At 39.0% G+C, this 12,150-nt stretch overlaps 2 protein-coding genes across 2 annotated transcripts; one reads left to right on the top strand and one right to left on the bottom strand.

Annotated features, from left to right (window-relative positions):
• Positions 1-389: 389 nt before the first annotated feature.
• ttl (tubulin tyrosine ligase) lies at positions 390-7,313 on the bottom strand. The gene is made up of 7 exons (XM_027025958.2): positions 6,575-7,313; positions 5,608-5,686; positions 4,684-4,916; positions 4,436-4,571; positions 4,051-4,320; positions 3,644-3,787; positions 390-3,126 (listed from the first exon to the last, which is right to left on the bottom strand). Exons 1-7 carry the CDS (start codon positions 6,747-6,749, stop codon positions 2,943-2,945), a joined length of 1,221 nt encoding a protein of 406 aa, XP_026881759.1. The 5' UTR covers positions 6,750-7,313; the 3' UTR covers positions 390-2,942.
• Positions 7,314-7,501: 188 nt separating this feature from the next.
• fignl1 (fidgetin-like 1) lies at positions 7,502-11,710 on the top strand. Its single transcript, XM_027009171.2, has 2 exons — positions 7,502-7,651; positions 8,193-11,710. The coding sequence occupies exon 2, from the start codon at positions 8,210-8,212 to the stop codon at positions 10,211-10,213; it is 2,004 nt and encodes a 667-aa protein (XP_026864972.2). The 5' UTR covers positions 7,502-7,651; positions 8,193-8,209; the 3' UTR covers positions 10,214-11,710.
• The last annotated feature ends 440 nt before the right edge of the window (positions 11,711-12,150 follow it).

Consider the following 12,150-nt stretch of genomic DNA (forward strand, 5'->3'; position numbering starts at 1 on the left):
TTATCCAGAATGACACAAAATTGCCCATTTAGGTTTTGTTTAGACTATTACATCTATCACTAATTTCAGGACATGTTAATTATCAAGATTATTTGCCTTTAGTTTGTAAACAAGCACTTGTCCACTTAGTTTTAAATGGGGGACTGCAAATATATACAATAATGTTTATAGCAGAGATAGGAATAATTTAGTTTGCTGAAGTGTTTTGGTAGGCTTTCATGGACTCTAGTTCCCCCTGGTGACTAGTAATGGTATGCTACTAGATTCAGCATTAAATAAATAATACATTTATATACATTATATATGTACATAGTAAATGTTATATAAATATTTAATGTGTTTTATAAATGAATTAGTTTAAACAGTATAAATTTAACAGATAAAAAAAAAACCCATGAAAACTAATTTTATTTTTCCAACAGACACCAAATTTACCCATGCATAAAGCTTTACAAAAATAGGAAATAATGCTTTTGGTGTCAAGACAACATGGAAATATGTTATGCAAATACATTTATAGGCCTTCATTGTTACAAACAGAAAATGACAAAGTAGCAAACCAGATTTTTTTTCTGGTAACAGCTAGATCAACATGCACACAAGGGGGCTATCAATATAATCTGGTTCCGTCAAAGGTCTGAACACAGCCTTATCATTGGTAATAGGCATAAAACACATTTCAGAAGTCTACTTTCTTACATAACTAAACAACATACATATACAGGAAACACACTGAAAGCTATTTCCATTTCAGGTGGCCAAGAACAGCAGACTTCACTACATCATGCCACAAAGATGAAAAATCTGCACAAACATACTACATAGTAATGTTCATTAAACAATCCCAAATTGTTCAAATACAAAATAAATATACAAACAGTTCCATCTCTCTTTGGTTAGAGTTGATGAAATGTCAGCTCATGAGGACATTGCATACTTTTCAAAAGATTGTGTTGCCGTCTCTCTATGTAAAAAGGGAAGCCTATAGCTGAATATGTCGCAAAATAACGCTGACAAAATAATTTAAAAAACCACCCTTAACTATATCAGTATTTTGTCTTCTCACATTTCAATGTTACACTTTAGTATAAGGCACCCTTCCTTTACATGGAAAGACTTTCTTTAACATAAATTGCTAATAAGAATGAAAACCAACTAAATATATTTTCCATACATTTGTAGTGATGCAACACTGATAAGAAAACTGAATGTTTAAATACATGTACTTCACTTTTCTCTATGGTACTGTTTAGCATATACTCTAGACATTTCAGCTTTTAAACTAGCATATGCACTGCAGCATGCCATGATTACATCATATCACAAATGTACTTTGAAGCGCTGTAGAACAAGCCTACCAGGCTAAATCTTAACAGCAGACAATGAATTTCACATTAGTAGAAAGTTCCTAAAAGTATGTGTAACCAAGAATGAATCTTTAATTCTAATGATCTCATCTTAAAAAACAAACTTGGCAAAATGTGGTTCCTAGATATGTACTATATCTAGAATATAATTATACAAGAATTTAACTGGACTGTGTTTCACCCATCTATATGGGAAATTATATGAATGTATGAAAAACAGGGAAACAGACTTTAAAAGTGACCAAAATGGGGTGGGGGAGGGGGGGCTACTATCTTATTTCTTGTTCAATCTTCATTACAGTGAAGGTAAAATTTTAAAAAATTGGCTGGGCTCTGCGCATGATCAAACAAAAAAAAAAAATGCTAGTGGTTACATACTGAGACAGGTATTTGCATTATGGACTGTAATATTTGGCCAGAGGATGATCTCCCCTACTCCTTTGAGTCTTGGTTTCTCTCAAGATTTCTTTTTCGTGCTCTAGGGAGATTTTCCTTGCCATTGTCACCCTTGGCTTGCTCACTGGGGGCTTGGACATTTGTAAAGCTGCTTTGTGGGAGCATCTGCTATATAAATGCATATGACTTAACTTGATATTTGGGTGGTACAACAGAAAAAAAAAAAAACAATACTTACAAAAAGTGGACACTGGAGCTAATAACTGATGCTACGGGCTTGAAAACAATCACCCAAAGTTAAAGCATGTAGCTATGTACTTTATATATATTTTATGATTAAATTCATAATATACATTGGTGTTTTATATACAAGCTTGGTCATTGTAAACGAATAACACTTTCTGAACCCATGTAAAGAATAATTTACAGTGACAAAGCATATTGCTACTCTAATAGGTAGTGTAAGTAAATACAAGAACACACAAGCTCTTGAAATCTAAAGGAAAGTAAAATGGCTTATAAAATAGTGAAACATAGTGCCAGAGGCTGGCTCGGCCTCTATTTAAAGCCCAAAGCAGGAATCGCTACAACAGTGGCACAAGACTGAACATTCATTTTGTTTGTTTCCAGTATTCTGTTTGCAAACTGAACCTTAGTCCTTGGGTAATGTTTCAGAAATGCCTACTTGGTGCTTTATAGGAAGCAGGCATACGAATATGTAAGGCACTAACGTCACTGCAATGAAATTCATAACCATCCTACATTTTTTTAATATATCCATGAACACTCCTGAGGAATCTCATTTCCCCATCAAAAAGTCAGAAAAACTCCAGAGATCTGTCCATGTATTATTACTTCAGCTTTCATCTGCTACTATAAAACAGACCCTTGTGTGACAATTTATGCAGTGCATTGAGGCCCTGGCATAATTAACCAGTGAAATTGAAGAATGTATCTCTAGCTCAAAAAGCTGATATCACCGCGGACAGGACCAAACGATATGGGGTGACAGACAGAAGCAGATGTAGAAGCATTTCAGACAGTTTGTTACAAGTAAGAGTGCAACTTCAAATATTCTCCCATCATTCCATAACTATACTACACCTCTCCTTAGGCAGCCTAGCTACTGGCAGTGGATGTTTTTGGAAGGGATTCATTCTTTTTCTTGCTCTCTCTCTTTTACAGTTTGATGAATGGGCCAATCTGATTTGGTGCTCTGAGTTTGGGTGAGGAGCATGCACTGGGGGTGAGAGAAGGTGAGGTGGAGAATGGTGGAGAACTGGAGAGGGCATCTACGCTTAGAGAGAAGACAGTGGAAATGGCCACGTCCACGATGCCTTGACACAGCTCTGGGTAAAGCTTCCTAACCAAGACAAGAAAGGAGAAGAACACTTTACAGTAATTGCCTCAGACTTGAAAAAACATCACAAAGACTCACACATTTTTAGAAGAACCAAAAATACCACTTAAAACAAACACATGACCTCCATGCAAGCAGTATGGTTCATCTGAATCACACACAGAAGTTTGACCCAAGACAAATTACCTACCACCTCTGAACATTCAAAAGAAATGGAATTTCTATTTTCAGTAAATATTCCAGAAGTTAGAAGTTTGAATAAACCAGTGGTTTGTAAAATGTCCTCTAGATGCTTTGTATTCTTACATATAATTCAGTCAAAATCTGGAAGCACCCCAAAGTTTTTGGATAAGCTTATTATAAGAAAGTCACAGAATGCTGCAAAGTTTGAAACAAAAAATGTCAGTATAGCATTAAAAATAAAAGACTGCCTCAAGAATACATACATTTAGGAGCAAAGGACATGAAATAATGTTACTGTATGCAAGAACGTGGACGATCTAAAATGTAAAGTACTGACTGTGCACATGCAGGGGCTCCATTGATCTCGATTAGCCACACTTTAAAACTCTCGTCCAACATGAAGTCGAATCCAAAAAGCTGGAAGCTCTGGTAGGATAAGTGCTTGGTGCTGATCGCGGGCTCAATGCATGTGAGGCAGCTCCTGTTCAGACAGGAGAACATTCAGCAGTTAAAATGAGATACTAGCTGTTTTGACTGTGTCCCAAGCCAAGTTACTACAAAGGAATTGGTTTACCTGTAACAATCAGATTACTGGTATAAGACCACAAAAATTGACGGTACTACTGCTTGCTGTACACATATTTATGATGTCTATAAAAACCAGACATGCCTCCACAATCAGATGAATGGCTGCAACTTGCTTAATCAACGTGGTGATTGCACTATAAATAGTACTGGTCATACCTTATTATCTGCTTGATCTGAGGTAAGATGGATGTCTCTATGGAAACATTGTGAATGCTTAGCAGGTACTCTCTGAACTCGTCGAAGAACATCTCGTTACCCTCCTCATAGCGTCCATAATTCTGTGAGTGCTCCTTTTGGATGCAATGATTGGTCAGGTGGCTGGTCATGTTCTGGAGGTCAGAGCTGTTGTATGGCTCAGAGGAAGTTCTTAGCACACCCTCACGGTACAAATAGATGTTGTACTGATGGTCAACAAGCACCCAGCTCCTTAACACAGAGGATTAATACATCAAATGTTAAAACCATGAATTTACTTTTCTGCTTCATACTTGCACTCACAGAAGGACACTGACAAGAGTTACATGTGGTCGCAGTTTCTTACCTTATATCAAATTTGCGATGACCTGGTTGCAACAGCAGTGGTTTCTCCAGGTATTTCTGAATGACATGAACTTGTCCCTGATTGTCAATGAACTCAAGCAATTGGTTTGCATCATGAGATATCAAAATTCCAGCTCCTATGGAAAAACAAAAATGACCACAGTAAAACTCATGATTGTCATTCCCATTGCTACTCCATGATGCTGCGAGTATGTCGTTTTCAAACAATTTAAGATACAATAAGCTTACCTTTTGCTCCAGCAGATGATTTAGCAATCCACACTGTTCCCTCCCCATTTTCCTTTTTGGAGTGATAAGAGGCGAGGAAGACCTCACGCTCATCTGTCTTGGGGCTGCTCTTCAGGTGGCTGATACCGTTGGTGGCAGGAGCCACAGGAGTATTGAGGTTGGTGGGGTATATGACATAAGACTCAGGAAACCAGTTGCAGGGGTCTTTCAGCTCTGGACTCGTCTTTATTAACCTAAAGGTTAAAAAGGGCAGCTACAGTTAAAAAACTAAATTTTAAATGAATGTAAAATTTTACATTTGCAGAAAAACTCAAAACAAAATGGGGGGGGAAAAAAAAAAAAAAAAAAAAAAGCAGGAATGGGAATCATAAGATCAAACAATAAAACAACATATCAGTGATAACTGAAGTTTTTTTTCTAGCTATACTATAATACTATGGTTGCATTTATTAACTTTGAATAATATTAAGTATATTCTAATGTATCTTGACATGGGGGGGGGATAATATATAATTTGCACAATTTTCCACTTATTCCAATTGTACTCTACTAACCAAGACATGTTAAGTGTCAGACATTCTTTAGCTTTGCACCAAAGTTAGAACCAACAATGAAAATCTACAATTACCAATTTAAGTATCAAAGTGATTCTGGTTGTCAAAGTTGGCCAACCCTCATAACATTACAATGATCAGCTATATAGTGAAAATTTGTTCACTTTTACAGATTATAGTTGATTGCTTGTTGTTAGCTACATTAGATTCATTGTTTCTTTAACTTGCTCTGGAACAATCACTACAACATTTGAGAAGGCTGGAAAATGGTGCAAATTTAGTTTTCCATTTAATTACATCTAGATGTCTATGTGGGAGAAGAAATCTAATGCCTTCACACATTTGAGAAAAGCTGAAGGAGGACACATACTTGACAAGGGACGCTTTGCGACACAACTTGTCAGCCCCTCTATAATAGTTCACAAGCTGCATCAGCCCTGGTTCATGACCTGTGAAAGACATTGTGGTAGTTGTGTGTTGAAGGACATATTTTGCTCAATCGCACAAGCTGTATTCAGTCACAATTGTAAGTCACGTTCGATAAAAGCATCAACTAAATGCCATAAATGTAAATGTAAACATATATTGGTTGAGCTGCTGAATATAAGTCCACTAAAGGATCACACTTCGGTCATTAAAAGTCACAGTCAGATGTCAAATATATATTTACTACAAAACAGCTATTGAGTATCGCTCAATGGTTAAGGTAAATGATTAGTAACCAGAAGGTTGCCACTGTTGGGCACCTGAGCAAGGCCCATAACCATTAATTGCTCAAGTTGTGTTGAGTCAGAATTGATAAATGTGTCAGCTAAATGCTGTAAATGTAAATGAGTACAATAAGATAAAGTCATAATGGTGATTGTCACAAACCTAATATTAGGATAAATAGAGTTCAAGAACCTGGCTGGTCAGGTGTTCTTAAACACTAAACAGTACACTGTGATAATGCAGACATGGATACAGAAAGTTGACAGACTAAAACACTTAATGTATGGATACTAACTGACAAAAGGTCAGACTGGCTTTTGTCTTCAGGGCTAATTTTAGCTCATCTTGGGGTTACACAACTACTTCCAAATGTAAACTTATTATTGAGCATGTGAGATGAGATGGCATGGTTTATTGCTTTTCTCATAAGCCTATTATAGTACCGACTTTCTAAATGAAAACTGCATCACAGCTCTGGTTGTGGCTAAATGAAGGTTTAATGGTTCCAGAGATGCAGGCAGATAAAGGACTGTGCTGCGTAATAAAACGTCGTCATACTTTAGAACAAGGCACTATATGTATTTGGGCTTAGAAGTATGCTTGAAAGAAATGTATTTCCTGAATACCTAAGCGTCCAAAGGGTAGTCGATTTCGTTCTCCCAGCATCAAGTTGAATCGAGGATTATCCCTTTTCAGTCGTTTCCATTTTCCAGTAGAGATGAGGATTTTGGCGACTTCAGCATATACGGTGCTGTTGTCGTCTCTTATAACAAATGTATAAATTGGTGCAACGTTGCTCATAATTGATTGCGGTAATGTAACACACTAGCTAGCTAACTAGCCTGAAACTAACGGTCCTTCGTCTCAGCTTTTGCCAGATAGTCTTGTCCCACTAGCACTGCTAGCTAGCTAACGTTATCTGTCTCCCAACAAAGTAGTCCGAGACAGGAGGTTCATGATTTCTCAGAAAAAAAGTGGATGACTTAATGCACAAGTAGCTAACGCTAGCTTCCAAGCTAATTCAAGTCGCCACTAAGTAACCAAGCAAATTCTATTCACCGCACATTCCCCTTGTACAACATAAAAGTCATCGACGACCGATCATTGTTAAGATTCTAGCTAGCTTATATAGCTAACCTATGAATGCTGAATATTAGGGTGTGACTCCCTTGCTGCGCTTCTGCAGAAGCACCCTCTGAGTGGATGGCTTGGCTGTGTATTAAATGCTAATGAGGTGGAACGCTAGGTTAGCTAGCCAACCAAAAATCTAATTTTTGAACTTAGATAAACACTAAAAGTGAGATTCGCAGGTGCCAGATAATCAAATTTGCTGTTGAAAGTTAGCAGACATCTCTGGGACGTCATTATTCCTTCCAAAACATCATAATCTTATCAACCAGTCGCAAACATAGATTGGCCACTACGCAACCCCGAACCGCAGGGGACTATGGTCGTTGTAGTTGAAAATCATTTTCACTCCCACCGCTGCAACAGCGGTGAAAACCACGCGGTGGCATCAAGAATCAAGGTTAGGCAAACGAGCCAGAGCAACAACCAAGAGACGAAGAAGTATCCAGTGTACTAAATGCGGCGGGAAGTTCGGTGAAAGTTGTTTATGCAACCTTCGTGTATGAGATCGGAATAAGATACATTAGTGAGTTGCATAACTTTATTAGCGCAAGAACATAGGCATACCTTTAGAGGTAAGTTGTTATTTTTTCCAACAAATGGGAACGTGAAACAGGAGTCAAAATGTCTAGTTTCCATTTGTTATGCAAACATGTTTAGCTTATCTAGCTAGGTAGCTAGCTGGCTAGATATGAGATAAATGCCCAAGAAGCTAACAGCTAGCTAGTCACATACATTATGTCCATCTTTGAGATTACAAGGTGACAGTCATATTTGCGGGAGGACAAATACTCTGGTTTAACGTTTCTTTGTAGCAGAGTTCTAGTTACACTAACAGTGTTTGTTTATGAAAATTGCTTAGCTACTTGCCCCCCTTGGATAGTTATGCTAAGTCAAAACAATAAAATGATCACTAAAGAATATAATTATATCTTAAAAAACGGGAGCTAAATTAAAATTAAATTTGAAGGTATACCTTACATTTGTTTTATTTTTGTACATTGGTGTATCATAGTTTCATATTCCCATATACTAAGAAAGTCTTTAGTTAATATAGTGTGCCACTTTTCAAATCCTACTAATTTTTCATTGATCATTTGGCCACTCCTTACACAGGCTGGACCAGGCCAGACATGAGTAGCACACACCTGGACGAGTGGCAGAGAAGGTCATTTAATATTTCGTCTAGCACATATACACTTGAACAGACGGCTGATGCTTATCGGGCACACATTCTGTCCATTCAGCATGCATGGGAGAGTGCTGAGCTCTCTCCGATCGGAGCCGCCAGCCTGCTGAGGACATACACTGAACACTATGCTGCTGTGCTGGACTCAGACGACCAGCACGCAGGGCTGAACAACTACGCTGACAGCATACTGCACCTGGCCCGTCACCAGAGAAATCACAGCGACAAATGGGAGTCGTCCCTAACGACTGAAAATGTGTTCAGCCTTCCATGCGTGCAGAGCATGTTGCAGGCTGGAGATGACAAGCTCCCTATGGATACCACAGATGCTGACATCACGGTTGGTGAAGAGGTCAGCAGCAGTTGGAGCAAAGGTAATGCTGAGTTTGGTTCTGGCGATGGTGTTATTTCAGAGCTGCCTCCTTCCTGTCCTACACCAGTTCCGAATGCTGAAGTGGACAGTGGGATTAGTAACTTTGGAAATTGTGCTGCAGAGAGGGCCAGAGGCAGGGAGGGAGCACCCACAGGCTTTCCTTCAACCTGTAATATGCCAAGAGGCCATGCAGGGATCACACCACTCTTTGGTCAGAGCTTGTATAATCCCCCCATTAACTCTGGATCTTGTCCACAGTCCAGTGTTGGTAACACAAAAGCATCCAATACAAACAATCACCAGTCTGTCTTTTTCTCCTCCACAAATCCCTCCAAGAGGAAGAACTTCTACAGTTCAGGAACTGAAAGTAACAGAAGCTCATTCCCACTATGTGGAGGGCATGAACTTGAAGGTAGTGGACGAAGAAAGGAGGAGATTCCTGGCACTAACTTTAAAACAGCTCGAGAGCAACTTATTGTTGACCAGCAGAAAAAACATTCTCATCAGGGACAGCGTGGCTTATCAGTTAATATGGGCACAGTCACCAAAAAATGTCTAGGGGCAAACCGGCCACGGGGGGCCTTCTCCAAATTTATCTCACCAGTGCCAAAACAAGAGGAGGAAGGCAGTGCTAGGGATAATGCATCGCAAGACACACAAGTTATTGATGAACGGCTGAAGAACTTTGAACCAAAGATAATTGAACTAATTATGAGTGAAATTATGGATCACGGCCCACCTGTGGCTTGGGATGACATTGCTGGCCTTGAGTTCGCCAAAGCCACCATAAAAGAGATTGTGGTGTGGCCCATGCTGAGGCCTGACATTTTCACTGGTCTCAGAGGTCCACCTAAGGGCATCCTCCTGTTTGGCCCTCCAGGCACTGGGAAAACACTCATAGGGAAGTGCATAGCCAGCCAGTCTGGAGCCACATTCTTCAGCATCAGTGCTTCCTCACTCACCTCTAAGTGGGTGGGAGAGGGAGAGAAGATGGTGAGGGCGCTGTTTGCCATTGCTCGATGCCACCAACCAGCAGTTATTTTTATAGATGAGATTGATTCCCTGCTTTCTCAGCGCATAGACGGAGAACATGATTCATCTCGCCGGATTAAGACTGAGTTCCTGGTCCAGCTAGATGGAGCTGCCACTTCCTCTGAGGAGCGTATCTTGGTGGTGGGAGCCACTAATCGACCACAAGAGATTGACGAAGCTGCCCGCCGTCGCCTTGCCAAAAGGCTCTACATCCCCCTTCCAGAGGCTGCCGCTCGCCGACAGATAGTGACTAACCTCATGTTAAAAGAGAAGAGCCAGTTAGGAGTAGAGGAGCTTGAGAATGTGGTGGTAGGCACAGAGGGGTTTTCGGGGGCTGATATGACACAACTTTGCCGTGAGGCGGCGCTTGGTCCAATCCGCAGCATCCAGCTCAGTGACATCGCCACTATCACACCTGAGCAGGTGAGGCCTATACGTCACTATGACTTCCAGGAAGGTCTCAAGACTGTGCGCCCCAGTGTGTCTCCCAAAGATCTACAGCTCTATGAAGAGTGGAACAGGACTTTTGGATGTGGTCGATAATCACTCAAGCTTATTTTGAAAGGAAAAAAATGAATTGAGAAATTAAAAATGTTTGTAATTTGTTTCCACTTTAGCAATCTAAAGTTAAAATAAACCTATTTTTAAAATCTGATTTTAAAAATCTTTTGGAAATATGGAGGTCTTTGTCCTTTCTGAACTCACACTGTCATTTGTATGTGCTGTAACATCTTAAATAAAGAAATGTTTCTTTAGATATGGCTTTTTCTGCCTCTTTTAGTTTGATTTTTTTCACTTGGCTTTTGTTTATTTGTGGTGTTCGGACTTGGATCATTCTGTGTTTTGAGTAAACAATTTCTTCCTTATCCACAAAAATATGTGGATGTCTGAGTGTAATGTGCATATGTAAGAGTAGTATAATTAGATTTTTACTTGGATGCCTTATATCTTTTATTTTTAAGGCTGCTCTGTTCTGAGTGACAGTACTATTTGTTTCTTCCACTCTGGATTTAATTGATTGGTTTTACTATAGACCTTATTGTTGCTGTTTTGTACTTCTAGAAGTACAGATGTTATTCTTTTGGACAAGACTGAACAAGTGATGAGTGCAAGGTAACAGAATGCTCAATGTATTAGCACCATTTTGTAGCTTAATATCAATGGTGCAAGTTATGTATGGACAGCACAAACTTAAGAGTTTGGCTCCAAGATGATGTAATGTGTGTCTTGGTGCATCACAGATTAGTTATATCCTTTGAGATGCATTTCAAAACAGATTTATGCTTATGAAAGGTGACTGAGAAATACTCCAAATGTTATATGGATGTTAATTATTCCTTGTATGACACTATAAACATAAACTGGAGCTGCACCTTTGTGAATGTATCAGTTCTATATAATTTGGGACTCTGTATATACTAGAATTTATCTTTGGTTCTTCTAGAACAGCACTGCTTAAGACTCAGTAGCTCTGCTTTAAAATGGGGACTTGGGAAGCAACCAATTCATTTATATAGCCAAATCTGTAAAAGTGGCATGCTTCTAAAGTTTACTTTCCTTTAAAATGAAGTGGAGCAGCAACATTTTCCTGCTGAATTACTGAGGAAATGTGCCAAGTCTATAATAAAAGGGAACACTGGGCACCCTGTCACTTGTTTTCTTTTGGGTGTATTATCCAAAGGAGAACTGTCATTGAGCATATCGACCATTTCACCTCATATGTTCACTGGTGTTTTGCTGGTTTTCATATTTTTGTTGGTCCTCTGCAGCTCAGTGCTAGCTCCACTGTTTTGGTCTATCTTTGTAAATGGATCTAGCAGGGGAAGTTGGGCAATGTTGCAGGCATTCTGGTCTCATGATAAGAGTTACCCACAGGCTAAGTCTTGCATGTCTTTTCCTGTTGTTACTATTGCCATGTGGTATGGGGCAGCATTTGGCAAATCAGAGAAAAATTATTTTATACCTTGTATGTGGTTGATTAAATTTACCCAATGACCTGTCATTCTTTTAGTGAACGTTATTGTTTACCATCTTAAATTATAGATTAAAGAAAGCAAACTTTATACTTCAGTAGTTTCTAATCCCAGTCTTGGGACCTCCTCTTTTTTGGCATTGGGAAGGACTGACAGAATCAGGTCAAACTTGTTGAGGGATACTGTTTGATAGGCAGTGATTATTACTAGTGTTTATTTGTAATTGGTAACTGGATTTAGTAATAGTAGAAGGAACAGTAGGCCCTTGTATTCTTTGAGGTAATGGTACAGGGTTTTTCCTCCATTAGCTCACTTGTTAAGTTGGAACTTGCCCATGAATATAAATACAACTGGAATGGTTATTTGTGAATTTTTTCCATCCTTTGTAAATTACCTTCCTTTGCTCTGTGGGATGATATTAGTTGTAATAAGTTAAAGAATGTGAGGAATGAAATCATGTTTCAATGAAACAAAATGAATCATAATAGTTTGTACTGGTGTAGTTAC

This window comes from Electrophorus electricus, chromosome 11 (assembly GCF_013358815.1).
Source record: "Electrophorus electricus isolate fEleEle1 chromosome 11, fEleEle1.pri, whole genome shotgun sequence".
Lineage (NCBI taxonomy): Eukaryota > Metazoa > Chordata > Actinopteri > Gymnotiformes > Gymnotidae > Electrophorus > Electrophorus electricus.

Bases quoted from the DNA above. Each gene is read 5' to 3' on its own strand.
- ttl (XM_027025958.2), bottom strand. From the start codon at position 6,749: ATGAGCAACGTTGCACCAATTTATACATTTGTTATAAGAGACGACAAC. The intron at 5,687-6,574 runs GTATTCAGGAAA...TGTCTTTCACAG, and splicing joins ACTACCCTTTGGACGCTTAG to GTCATGAACCAGGGCTGATG. The intron at 4,321-4,435 runs GTAAGAAACTGC...CTCTGTGTTAAG, and splicing joins CATCGCAAATTTGATATAAG to GAGCTGGGTGCTTGTTGACC.
- fignl1 (XM_027009171.2), top strand. From the start codon at position 8,210: ATGAGTAGCACACACCTGGACGAGTGGCAGAGAAGGTCATTTAATATT.